Source organism: Dacryopinax primogenitus (genome assembly GCF_000292625.1).
Source record: "Dacryopinax primogenitus strain DJM-731 SS1 chromosome Unknown DACRYscaffold_1, whole genome shotgun sequence".
NCBI classification, from domain to species: domain Eukaryota; kingdom Fungi; phylum Basidiomycota; class Dacrymycetes; order Dacrymycetales; family Dacrymycetaceae; genus Dacryopinax; species Dacryopinax primogenitus.
This window is the reverse complement of record NW_024467198.1, coordinates 682,448-695,116: the sequence shown is the minus strand read 5'-3', so window position 1 is coordinate 695,116 and position 12,669 is coordinate 682,448. Positions and strand designations below refer to the sequence as shown.

The window sequence follows — 12,669 nt, the reverse complement described above, 5'->3', positions numbered from 1 at the left end:
GAATAGGTCGACACGGGCATCCAGCGATTGTGGCATCCTTCTTTCCCTTGAACTACAGGAATGAGGGCTCGGTATTTGTCATGAGCACTTGGCCACTAGCCGAGGATTAATCAAGCGTGCCCGTGCCGGTACTAGTGGTCTTGCGATCATCTGACTGCTTGCAGTCATCGTGGCTGGACTTCGTTATTGGAAGCGGAATTGTACCGCGAATATCTCGCGAACACATTTTTTGTTCTATGATTTCGTCGCAATGCTATTTTCCAAGTCCAACTTGCTAATTGCCACTTTCAAGGGATGACGTCAATCCAGAATTTGAAGATGATCCTTATTAGCGTGGCTGTACATTGGATCATGACAACGGAACACCGCACCGTCGCAAAACCACAAGCCCGGCACAGCTAAACGCTCGGCATCTCCGCATCTTCCAACAACATCTTGTGGAATGGCCAGAAATATATTATCTGCTCTCAAGATCTGCACAGCGGCAACATGTTGTTCCCCTCTGTCGGATGAGGGTGCATCCACAGACTGGTTGTCGGCATTGTCTGCGGCTATCGGCCAGACATGCCGCCATCGAACATCTGCGAAGCGTAGAAGTGGTCGCCATGCCGATCTGCCCTTCCGGCGCTGGAGTATGGCGTGCTGCAGTGATCTGATACCGAACTTGGGCTTATGATCAAAGAACCTGACGTTGCGTGCTGACCACCGAAACACGTTGTGACGATTCTTTCTCATCTCTTACCCTATTTCAGAAATCGACGCCTGCATTCTGGACAATGATGTCGGATGAGCTCCACCTACTAGCGTCCCGAAATCAATTCGGAGGGCGTGGTCTTGTGCTGCCGGCCGTCGACGCCATGCGCTCTCGAGCCATGAATACGTTCATGCTCACCGAAAGCCCATCCCTTCTGCGCATATATAAGCACGACATTGAGCTCGAGAATTGTCATCAACACATTGAAGCTCGTTTGCTAGTCCCCACTCACTCTCCTTGATAATCGATTCCGCTCGCTCATCATGCGCATCCTCTCGTTCTTCGTAATCTTTGCCGTCTTCTTGACTCCGATGATGCACGCCAAGCCTATAGACGTGTGTGCGCACATCGATGCTCAGCTCACAGGCAAGATCGGCGGGATCGTCCAGTCCTTTGGCCAGCTGGATCTGTGCTTGTGTCTAAGCGAGATTCCAGGTAAGCGAGTCCTTCAAGCGCGCACAGAACCGTCTGACAATGGCATAGAGTTCGTTTTGACGAACAAGGTCGTTGTCAAGGCTGTGGCCGTGATGGGGTTTTCCTACATTATCGCTGAGCTGAAGGAGTTGGTACGTATATCAGGTCAAGAGAAGTCGGGCATCACTCAATGAAGATACAGATCCATATTAGCCCACATTGCTCGCCTGTCAGAAGCCGTTCTATCAACAAGGTTAGTCGTGGGACACTCTTGACGAACCTGCTCACAATGCAATAGCACGACAGGCGTCGTGACCGGGAGTGTCTCCCGGGATATTCGTTGTGTAGTATCCAGTCATCTTGGTCTTCGGGTAGCTGGGAGTGTGTTGACACAGACAGCGACCTTTGGAGCTGTGAGTCAGATTTGCGGAACAGCTGGTCTGGAATACTGAGGAGTCTGTAGGCGGAGGCTGTACCACGGGATATTCCGGCCAGCCTACAACCGGACAGGATTGCACGGCGATCGAGGGTGTGCAGGATGTTGCCTGTATCAAAGGCGCTTGCAGCGTAATCTCTTGCAGCAAGGGTTACAGGGTGAATGGCAGATCCTGCATTCCCGAGGACATTGTGCCGTTCCATGCGTTTGCTCCGATCGGTCAGATCGTCGCTGGCTCGATATTCCAGTCGATTTAGTAGCCGGCCTCGGAGTGACGTTGACGTGGCAGTCCGAGTCCGAGTCCTTGGGTTGAAAAGCTGAGCAGAGCATCGGTGCTCTCGAGAACATTCCTTTCGTCAAACGTGTATCGCTGAAGTTTCCATCTGTGTATCGTATTTATCGTTTTTGTTGGTTTCCAAATATGAACAGCCTTTAGACAAATTGATTAATTTAATTATTAGTCAACGTCTGAAGAATGAAACGTGAAAAAGAAAGCAGCCAGCCAGCATCAGGGACACGGCCGACGTGCTCCGAAGCATGCTCCGGGTCTAATGAAAATCACGGCGAAGGAACCAATCAGACGGCGCCTTTCCCTCTGAGAGACGGTCCACCCCTGCTGGCTGTCAGGGGCTGGTTAGCCTGGTCAAGGAATCGAAAGTGCGACGAGAGAGCAGTACCTTGTTGGGCTTCTAAGAGTCGTGTGATGCGATCCAGTCGCTCTTCCGCCTTGTTTAGCGAATCTACGAGCTGCTGGGTCTTTGCTGCATTCTTGTTATCCGTCTGGATGATGAGGTCGTACAGTTCGTGATGCCAGGGGTACCTGTAGATTAGTAACACGTTAGTGAGCTGCGTAAGAAATGGTACTGCTTGGCTTGAACGTCCTTACAATACGCCTGTTTGGAATCCAAGTGCAGCCATTGCGACGCCTGTTGAAACGATGGGCAGCCATCTCCTGGCGATGGGGTGGACCATGGTGAAAGATGCTGGCTAATGCATAACTCATCAAACACGTCGCTTCCTCATCGTCACAGTTCGGCGCTCGGAAGCAACCGGGTCAACCGCTCTAATTTCCCTTCCAGCCCCGGACTTTCTCTTCGTCTCAGACCGCTCACTCTTCCCCGCCAAATCCCTTCCTCCTCATCTTCCCCTTCGCTTTTCCCTCCCCACGGCCATGCTGTCCAAGGCTATCGTATCTGCTGCCCGAACGGCGTTGCAACAGGTGAGTTCGTGATGGATGACGTGAAGAACGCGATCTAAAAGACTTCCATAGCGCAGCGCCACTACCCTGGCTGCTGGGTTCCCAAAGGTCGCTTCACGGGTACGTGTATGCCCGTGCGAGAGCTAGTACTGTATCTTATTCGTTATACAGCTGCCTACTAAGTATGGCGGTGTATATACTGTGCGCATATATGCTATCCTGTAGCCTTCAACAACTTATGGGTGTTACTCAGGTCACCCTCATCCCCGGTGACGGTATCGGCACGGAAATCACCGACTCGGTCAAGCAGATCTTTGAGCACGTCAATGCTCCCATCGAGTGGGAACAGTATAACGTCTCTGGCGAGACTGCCATGGGCGAGAGCCTGCTGGTCGAGGCGATGGAGAGTCTGAAGCGGAACAAGGTTGGGTTGAAAGGTGCGTCTCATGGGAAATCTTCTAATCAGCAATACTGACTTGCGTGCAAACAGGTATCCTTTTCACCCCCATGGACCAACAAAGCCATCCCTCGTGGAACGTCGCTATGCGCAAACAGCTCGACATCTATGCCTCCGTTGTCGTCTTCAAGACTGTTCCGGGTGTGCCCACAAGACACAAGGACATCGACTTTGCCATCATCCGTGAGAACACGGAGGGAGAGTACTCTGGTTTGGAGCACCAGAGCTACCCCGGTGTCGTTGAGAGCTTGAAGGTATCTACACGTGTCAAGGCTGAGCGCATTGCAAGGTTTGCATTCGACTTTGCCCTGAAGAACAACAGGAAGGTAAAGCGTTTCACTCTGGTAATTACGAGCAGTCTGGTTGATTCTCGCTGTAGAAAGTCACTTGCGTGCACAAGGCCAACATCATGAAGCTGGGTGATGGTTTGTTCCTGAATACCTTCCGGAATGTTGCCGAGACATACTACAAGCACGCCGGTATGGCATACAACGATATGATCGTCGACAATACGTCTATGCAGCTCGTTGCTCGCCCACAACAGTTCGACGTCATGGTCATGCCCAACCTTTACGGTGCTATTATATCCAACATTGGTGCTGCCCTGGTAGGTGGCCCTGGGATTGTCCCTGGATGCAATGTTGGTCGTGAATATGCCCTTTTCGAGCCTGGTTGCCGGCACGTTGCTAAGGACATCATGGGCACTAACCGCGCCAACCCCGCTGCCATGATCTTGTCTGCGACAATGATGCTGCGTCATCTTGGGCTGGACCAGATGGCAAACAACATTGCCAACTCTACCTTCAACGTATTACAGGCCGGTATTTCCAAGACCTCAGACATGGGCGGCAACGCCACGACCAGTGATTTCACTAACGCTGTCATCAAGAACTTGTAAATCTCGTACATATAGACCTTACGTTCTTGGTACCAAAATTGTACTTCCCGGAGTATATATCAATCCAGTAATTATTGGACAGAGGTATCACATGCTGCTCCATTGACGGTCTAAGTATACATTCTATGGGATGGAAGCGGCTAGGTCTCCTGAAGGCTGGGAACTTCACTCAGCCTTCTCCTCAGCCTTCTCCTTAGGCTTCCTCTTGACAGGCTTGACAGCCTTGCGCCTTCTCCCCCCAGCCATGGACGCAGCAGCAGTGGGAAGCTTCTTGATACCATTCCCATTCGCTTTAACAGTCGAGGCGTCACTCTCATCTGCATCATCATCGGTCTTGACCTTTGGCGCAGAGGCGAACCGCGACATGATGGGTTCGATAGCTGCGCGAACGAGCACCACAGGCCACGTACGCGACACGGCAGGCTTGAGGGGTACAGACTCGTCCAGCGGCACCGTCTCATGGTCGTCGTTGCCCAGCTAATAATGCTTCAGAGTATGCAAAATAACGTCGACGAAACACACATACCAGGAAGACCCCTTCTCCGTGCACGAGCACGTCGACGGCTTTGATCCCCTCTCCCTCACCTAAGGACACGCGAACCTTCCTCGGACCATCGAGCGGCGTCCCCTTCGGGCCCCAAGCGACCGCCCGAGCCTGGGTAACCAGCTTGCGTACATGGTCCACCTCCCGCCGGTGCGTCATCATTTGCACGATGTATTGCAAAGCGGAGGAGAGGAAGATCAAGAAGATGGACACGCTGACCAGGCCGGGACGATAGCGCGAGTAGTAGTACCCGGTGCCTGTGACTCGTTTAGTGTGTGAATGTTGAGGTTTGGACAAAATGCGCACCTCGCCATTTCGGCACGCCGTTCTTGTAGAAGAAGTCATAGCGCTCTCTTCCCTCTCCATCTCGCAGAATCTTTGCTATAACACCAAGACGGGCAAAGCGGTCATGGATGCCTTTCACACCCGGGTTCTTGTCCGGACTGAGCGTACATCAGTTAACGTCTTCCTATCACATCACACAGACAACGGGCTCACTGTAGCTCCAGAGATTTCTTTCGATACGCACGTCCGATCTCGGTGGATGTCGCAGTAGAAGGAACGTCAAGCCACGAGTAAAATGTCGTGCCTTTCCCTTCCGCAGCTTCAAGAGCAGAGACCAGGTCAAAGATCTCGTAGTCCTCCTGTGTTGTGCTCAAACGTCAGCGCGGAGCAGGGTCGTGTTCAAGGGTTTGTCCGGACCTTTGTCCATCTGTTCCACGGTTAATTAAGCAAACAAATGGCGTAAATGTACAAGCAACTCACGCTAGTACTCCGCCAATAAAGGCGGGTGCCAATAATGCCAATGTGAATATCTTCATATTGTCTGTCTGCTGCAGAAAAGTGACGGACCCTGGAAGAAGAAGCGCGACTTTTATTCGGGGACACGTGGAAAAAGGGGCCGGCACACGTTTGAGAGCTGGTGTCCACACCTGTTGTTAGTGCTTCACCAACGCGATGATAATGTCAGAGAACTGCTTAAACATAACATTGGCTAGGGATTTCAAGCTACAGCAAACGGCTCCTGTCATACATGGAATCCTTGGCGCCATAAACACAGCAAATCCCATCCTGTCACTGGCCAACTGCTTCTATGATACCGATGTTGCGAGCGATCGAGGATGATCTGCTTCTCGATCCTTCCTAAGCGCACGTTCAGAACTAAGCTGGCTGCAGCAGGACTTGCGCTTGCTTTAGGCATGGTAGATTCCCAGGCCTACAGGGATTATAACAATTGGAACCGTCGAGGTCGCAGATGCAACCGATGTCACATTCGGGAACAATCGCAGCAGACGCGCTCAAGGCCATCGTGAATAGCGACAGGAAAATGAGGAATTTCATGCTGTTCTTGGGTCTGCTGAGGATGGTGCAATAACTGAAGGCCCCGAAAACATGCGAATGGGCTGATACTTATGCTTTACACAAGGGAGAGAGGGCCTTGCGGCCATGTAGGATGTCTTTAAGCCAAGCATACAGCGCCCCCCCAGGTTGATTGGTCCGGCTGGCGATGTCGAGTAGCGCAGTAAAGGACGGCTCGTCCGAAAACTGCCCTTAAACAGGTTCTAGGCCCCAGGTTGACTTAGTCATCTCCAGGAGGTAATTCCTCTGATGACCCGTTTCGGGGGTATATCTCGCCTACAATGACCCCTCGGGCGCAAATTCCCTAAATGACCCCAAATGCTGCCCCTAAGTAACCCAATAAGGAAAGCAGTGACTGTGGCAATAGAAGCACATGCCTCCGGTCAATCCAACAACACATTTTTGTGAATTTGCTATTAGAACAGACCTTTTTCAAAAGACAAGCTGGTTGGCATTGTGTATGGTATCTAGTATTTTCAAGAACTGCTGCAAAATTCATTACCTTGCTGTAAAAGTGCAGTGTTCTCTCACCTATGTTTACAATGGTGAAAATTGGTGAATTATTATATGAGGCATCCATGCAGAATTAATCTAGATACTGTAACATAGCTAATCAAAAAAACAAAACAAAGCTTGCAAATTAAGTGTCAGAACATGCTTTATAAACCAACATGAAGAGACCAGACCCTAGTGCATCTTGAACTGCTACCACCACCTTCCTTAATTGGAAGGTCTTTGGTTGCTTAGGGCAGGCCTTGGGGTCATTTCAGGGATTTGCACCCAAGGGGTCATCAGAGGAATTACCTCCTATCTCCAGTCAGCTGAGCACATGATGATACAGGCCAGCACAGGGGTCACCAAATAGGTGAGTAGAGATGCATGGGAGCACAGCAGGTTAGTTGATTATATAGTTCTATATTTTGAGTGCCTGAATGGTCTTAGCCAAGCTGTGTTCAGGACATCCAGAAAGTATGAATCCTGGGCAGTGCACGGCCATTTGGCTGCTTTGGCCAGTGACTGTGCATGGAAATAAAATGTTTAGCTTCCATTAGGATCCTCTGCGGAGCCTCTGCAGAAATAATTTGCTTCCATTTGCTTCTGTTGAAAGCCTTTGGCATCTGTGCACAACTTTGCCTCTGGTTTGCCCAGTTCCCACACAGTTTTTTCCCAGTTTTCTGCACTTCCTTGCTTTGGTTTGTTTGGTTTATCTGTTTTCAGTATGGTTTTCTTCATTCTGCACCTGTCCCATCCTGAGTATTGACAATAGGAGTAAGCTATAGTGCATTTTAAGCTCAAATTTAAAAAAAAACACAATTTTTGCAAAACCAGAAAACTGGAAGACCCAGTTCTGTTTTTTTTAAACTGCTAAAGTCCAAACCAGATGAACTGGGTACACAGAAACAGATAAACCAGTGAACAACCCCACCTCCAATGGGGTGTGTCAGGCTGGTATTCCCATGGTTATTTTGGGCCCTTGGAGACCATTATGCAGCACTACGGACCCTCACTATGCAGACAACAAACCCCAGCAACAAGTCTTGACCCCCCCAATATTTGGCATGATGACTATGAGGGCTCCCAGGTGACAGGACCACCCAGATATTCAGCATGACAACTACAGGTTTCCTCCGCAATGGGATTGACCTACACAGATATTCGGCATGCCAACACCTGCCTTGGTGAGGTATCTGGAGACAGGATTAGTATAGAGTACAGTTTATAGTAGCTAGTATAAGTAGTTCCCAGAAACTCCTGTACTTAGCATATTCTGCCCCTTTTCTGACAGAGTTCTACAGACCTGATTATTTGTATATTGGCAGATTTGACTTGACTTAGTGTACTTGATTTGACTTGGCATGACTTGACTGGACAGACACTGAGCTCTGATTTACCGACTGATTTCTGACAGCTCAGCTACAGGCTGACTCCCACATTTTCTACTGACTTTCCCCATCTCTCCCCTCTTTCCCTAGCAAGTTCTTGCACTACCCATTGGACTGATATATTGGACACCTCTTGGGTTGGATCACTGGGCATGGGTGCAAAAGGAGGCAAACTGGAGCAAAACAGAATTAAACAGAATTTTCTTCTTTGATGGAGACTAATGGAGGCAACAGTATGCATCTGTGCACAGCTGCTGGCCAAAGCAGCCAAATGGCTGCTTGCTGCCCAGGATTCGGATTCATTACAGGAAGATCTAACTCTACTCTAAATTGGCTTTGTTGTCAAATCAGTGTTGTCAATGACAGGTTCCCCATCCCCAAACATAACTGCAGTATGGTCCTTCAAAAAAGAATGAGTCACAGTTAGAAGCATATAGTGGAATTTCACTGACCAAAGTAACCACACAGCCAACTTGTCCAGCCTGTTTAGTGGATTTTTGCCAAATGTTCTCACCTGCCTCATACTATCTGGGGTTTTGAGTGATCCTTTTCTGGTCCAAAGAGCACAGTCACACACATCCCTAGTGGCAAGCACAGGCTCAGATTCTTCCACACCATAGAGGGACCACATATATAGCTCTTCAGCCAGGTTGGTGGTCAGGATGTGCCGCAGAGACAATGCTGAGGAATTGTCCACATAAGGAGTAGGTGCAGGATGATGCAACAAGCAACATAGCAGAAGAGACCGACAACAGAATAGCAAGGTTAGGGAAGATCATTGTGTTGTTGATATGGTGTGAGAAGGATGAAGAGGTAGTGCAGTGTCTGCTAAGAAATGAAGAGTGCAGTTTGAGGAATGTGTGAGGACCAGCTTCAGGCAAAGTGGTTTTTGACTGCCATCCCTTTATACCCAACCAGGCTGATCACTTCATGGAACAGCTTATCATGTGCTGGTGAGTAAGTGGTACATCTACAGTTGTGCAGACCCATGATGTGGCCTGGTGAAAAGGTCTGCAGCCTGCTGGCCTGCATCCAGGCATGAGGACCCTGACCAGGCCATGTCAGGCATGGCCATTGCTCATAAGTGTGGGCCCATCATGCTAACACTGAACCAGTATAGATATAGATTAGCATGAGTTACTACTAGGTACCATTATGAAATTAAATGATCATTGCATTCCATTATGCCCCCAAATGACCAGTATACCCCTTGACAGGTCATGGTGCTCTGGGGAATCACTGCAGGAAGCTGTCTCCATGTGTGTCAGGTGAAAGGGTCTTGTGTCAGGTGAATTATTGAGATCAATTAATGTACAGTATATACAAAAAATTAGCCAATGGGTATCTGAACATCAAGTTCCAAGATTAATGAGCTAATTATAAGAAAATTTCTTGCCTTTAGCAGTGTCCAGCTCCTTTTGGGCCTCTCTCACCCATGCCTGCGCTGACCTAACATGCGCCCAGTGTGCCAGGTCCTCCTCCAGCACCTTGATCATCTCCTGCCCAGTCTTCTCTGTTCCAATGTTTGCCAGTTGCTGAATGAGCCATCAAATATACTTGTGAGCCTCTTCTTGGTGAAGGTCACAGACAAACTTGAAGCCAGTATGGAGCAAGATGGCAAAGGACTCAACACAATGGATCCAGCCGGCAGGGAGGATGAAGCCAATGTCATCAGTCTGGCAGACCCAGTAAAGATCTTCAAGCTCAGCAATGAGCTGAGCTCCAAAGTCATGCCCTGCAGTGCCTTGAACTGTTCTTGACAAGAGGGCCAAATTCTTCAAGGTCAGGGGGGCAAGGAACCACAGCTTATTGGGGGCACCATTGAGCTTGTGCCTCACTGCAATTTCTGTCACATGACAGAAGATCAAGTCAATATGGGGAAGTGTAAGGCTTCCCTTCCCCATGAATGATGTAGAGACATAGATATCTCTTGTCAGCAGATGAATGTCCACACATACCTGATGCACTGCATTAGGTACCCCAAAATTGATTTTCCCCATGCCTTGAGGGGATGCTGGGATGTCAAAGACACCATGGGATAGCACCTTCAAATGGGGATTGAATCCCTGGGCACCATAGTGAATCCAGCTCTGGAGGACTTTGGCTTTGGGGACTTCATCCCCAACCACAGCAGATTTGACCATGCAGACTGTCACCCCTTCGTCAGGTGATGCAAGGAAGTCTTGAAGCGCCAGGAACTCAGTCAGGTAGACACCTGGGCTCTTGATGAAGGCCATGATGCTGAAGGTAGGGAAGGAAGTGATGTGCACTTCCCTAGACATGGCAGCCTTGATGACTTTGCAGCCAAAGGCACCTGATGTAGTAGCCAGGTGCCCACAGGCAAGCCAATTGCTGAAGGCCAAGAGTAACCAAGTGTTCTGCCACTTCTCTACATTGACACGCATCTGTATTGACACCTTGCTCAAGGGCAAGGTGAGATGGCTTGAGCAAGGGTTGTGTGGCTCAGAGAAGTAGAAATCTGTCCTTGTGTCAGGTGCGCATCTAGGGCAATGTATATGCAAGAGTTACCAACAGGATTGAGGGGTTCCTCCCTCAATTCAGCCAGCCCATCATGAGAGGAATTGGAGTCTGTAAAAGGGATTAGACTGTCTCACTTGACAGTTGACACTTGACATTAGATGTACCTCCAAGTATGGGGCTACCCATGTCCCCCCCTTCCCAGCTCTCCATCTTCTCCCAATGCTCTTTGAGCATTGATTGTCCATCTATGCAGCTGTGTCAGGTCGATACCTCATTGGTTCCCTCACAACTTACCTGCACCAAAGGTGGGATTGAAGCTCTCTGCTTCTCCGCTCACTCTTGAGAGCTCAAGCATCTTCATAGTGGCTGCCTCATTTGAAAATGGAGCCTGTACCAGTGGCAGAGAGGCAATAGTATCTGTGTCAAGTGAAGATAACATGATTAGTAGTCAATCCAGACCAAATACACACTTGACACTTACCCATCTGGAACATCTGGCCCTCCTGCTCCTCTGCCTGCTCCTCTCCCTCCTCTACCCAAAGCTCCTCTTCCAGCTCCTGCTGCTCCTCTTCCAGCTCCTCCACAGTCTCCAGCACTTGCATATACACCTGGTGCAGCTCCATCCTCTCCTCAATCTCATAGGAGAGGTCCTGCTCCATGACCTCCTCCTCCCCTGGCCCAAAGATTTCCCCATTGTTGATGCCTAAGCTCACACTTAGCTTCTTCATTCATTGTGTCAGGTGGGTACTTACTTGTTCCCTGGGAAGATCCAATCCCTTCCACAGTGCATGTGTGCAGCCACTCCACCCTTTGCCTCTTGGGAGGCAGCAACAAGGACTCCTCCCTTTCCTCTGACTTGAACCTGCCATTGAGCTCATCTTCTTCATCAGAGTCTCAAATTTCCAATACTCCTAAGCAAAGAGTTAGTATGCCTGATATTTCCCAGTTGGTAAGCATGGACTCACCATCCTCCCTCTCCACAAAAAATGTACCTGACACAGGAGTTAGGCAGCTGCCTTAATGACTTGACCCTTTATGAGTAGGACTTACTGGTAAACAAGGCCTTTCCCTTGTCCTTCCACTTCCCCTTCCCCTTCCCTTTCCCCTTCCCCTTGCCCTTGATCGGGCTCGAGTTCTTCGGCCCAGCAGGAGAGTGGCACCGCTTCTGACCTGACACAGCAAAGCCCATTGGGCCCTTGCAGGGCTACTTGATGCAGCCAGCCTGGATATGCTTGGCTTGCCTTTAGATGTGCCTGTGAATAAAGTATTAGTTAATATGAAGTGTCAGGTGAAAAGGACTTACTAGAGCATGCCATGCACACAGAGCTGCTGCTCATCCATCCCTCCACTCCATCCCTCTCCAGGACCACCAGACTCTTGTGCACTGGATGATGGACCAGAGCCCACCGTCCAGGCGCCTCAGAGTCGAGATCTGGGCAGAGAACCCACTCCTCTTCAACTCCTCCCTCCCCTCCTACATCCACCTTGGCAAAGGCACACAGCACCTTCCCCAGCCCATCCTTGATGTAGATGTCTGTCAGGGCACCAGCTCATTGCTTGGTCAAGAGACATGACTAAGCCTTTATGACATGGAAGTAGCTGGTATACCTTGGCATGTGCTGGAACCTGCTGGAAGGATTGGATGGTCAGGTGACCTGCTGTGCATGGCTGTGCATGACCTCATATGACCTCATCCTTGGTCATATGACCTGATCACCTGACTAGGCTGAGTAAGCAAGATGTTCTAGCAGGTTCCACCACAGAGGTATAAATATAAGGCCTACTCTGCCTGGGACTGTCTCTTCAGACTTGGTCTCTTAGGATCATCCACAGATACCTATACTGTAGATAGGTCTTAGTCATCAGGTCTACTCCACTTCCTTGTTGCCTGCTTAGACTCTTGGCACTCTTAGGTGAGCAGACTTAGTCAGCCTGTGTTGCCCTAACAGAAGACCAAGTCTCCAAGGGACAACCTCTGCTTCACCACTCCACCTCTACTCTTACCTGCCTTTACTCTTACCACACACACCCAACACCTGCCTTATTCCATATCCACCATTATGGAACAAGCAGAAGAATTCCCTGATCCCATTTCTATTCTTCAAGCACAGGTTCCTAGAGCTGACTCAGCAGCTCCAACAGCTTATGACAGCTTCCTGGAGTAATCAGCCTACAGCCCCTGTGTCTAATTCTTCAAACCCAATAGTAACTATGACACCACTAACCTATGGTGACAATAAGTCAT

At 49.6% G+C, this 12,669-nt stretch overlaps 4 protein-coding genes across 4 annotated transcripts; 2 read left to right on the top strand and 2 right to left on the bottom strand.

The window, feature by feature from the left end:
• Positions 1-339: 339 nt before the first annotated feature.
• Positions 340-2,586, top strand: DACRYDRAFT_19449 (uncharacterized protein). The gene is made up of 5 exons (XM_040771514.1): positions 340-935; positions 987-1,410; positions 1,457-2,224; positions 2,282-2,424; positions 2,491-2,586. The coding sequence occupies exon 2, from the start codon at positions 1,018-1,020 to the stop codon at positions 1,360-1,362; it is 345 nt and encodes a 114-aa protein (XP_040633065.1). The 5' UTR covers positions 340-935; positions 987-1,017; the 3' UTR covers positions 1,363-1,410; positions 1,457-2,224; positions 2,282-2,424; positions 2,491-2,586.
• Positions 2,587-2,775: 189 nt separating this feature from the next.
• Positions 2,776-4,157, top strand: DACRYDRAFT_85972 (uncharacterized protein; the record flags this gene model as incomplete). Its single annotated transcript, XM_040776751.1, has 6 exons — positions 2,776-2,831; positions 2,880-2,922; positions 2,974-3,003; positions 3,056-3,239; positions 3,293-3,585; positions 3,639-4,157. The coding sequence occupies 6 exons, from the start codon at positions 2,776-2,778 to the stop codon at positions 4,155-4,157; spliced, it is 1,125 nt and encodes a 374-aa protein (XP_040633064.1).
• Positions 4,158-4,370: 213 nt separating this feature from the next.
• Positions 4,371-5,345, bottom strand: DACRYDRAFT_40124 (DnaJ-domain-containing protein; the record flags this gene model as incomplete). Its single annotated transcript, XM_040774472.1, has 4 exons — positions 4,371-4,634; positions 4,684-4,958; positions 5,008-5,144; positions 5,200-5,345. Coding segments are annotated over 4 exons (822 nt in total), but the record flags the coding sequence as incomplete, so codon positions are not given.
• A 3,971-nt stretch (positions 5,346-9,316) lies between these two features.
• On the bottom strand, positions 9,317-11,613 carry DACRYDRAFT_103112 (uncharacterized protein; the record flags this gene model as incomplete). Its single annotated transcript, XM_040767717.1, has 9 exons — positions 9,317-9,478; positions 9,533-10,422; positions 10,473-10,532; positions 10,589-10,669; positions 10,719-10,841; positions 10,906-11,127; positions 11,177-11,317; positions 11,390-11,416; positions 11,475-11,613. The coding sequence occupies 9 exons, from the start codon at positions 11,611-11,613 to the stop codon at positions 9,317-9,319; spliced, it is 1,845 nt and encodes a 614-aa protein (XP_040633062.1).
• Positions 11,614-12,669: the final 1,056 nt, after the last annotated feature.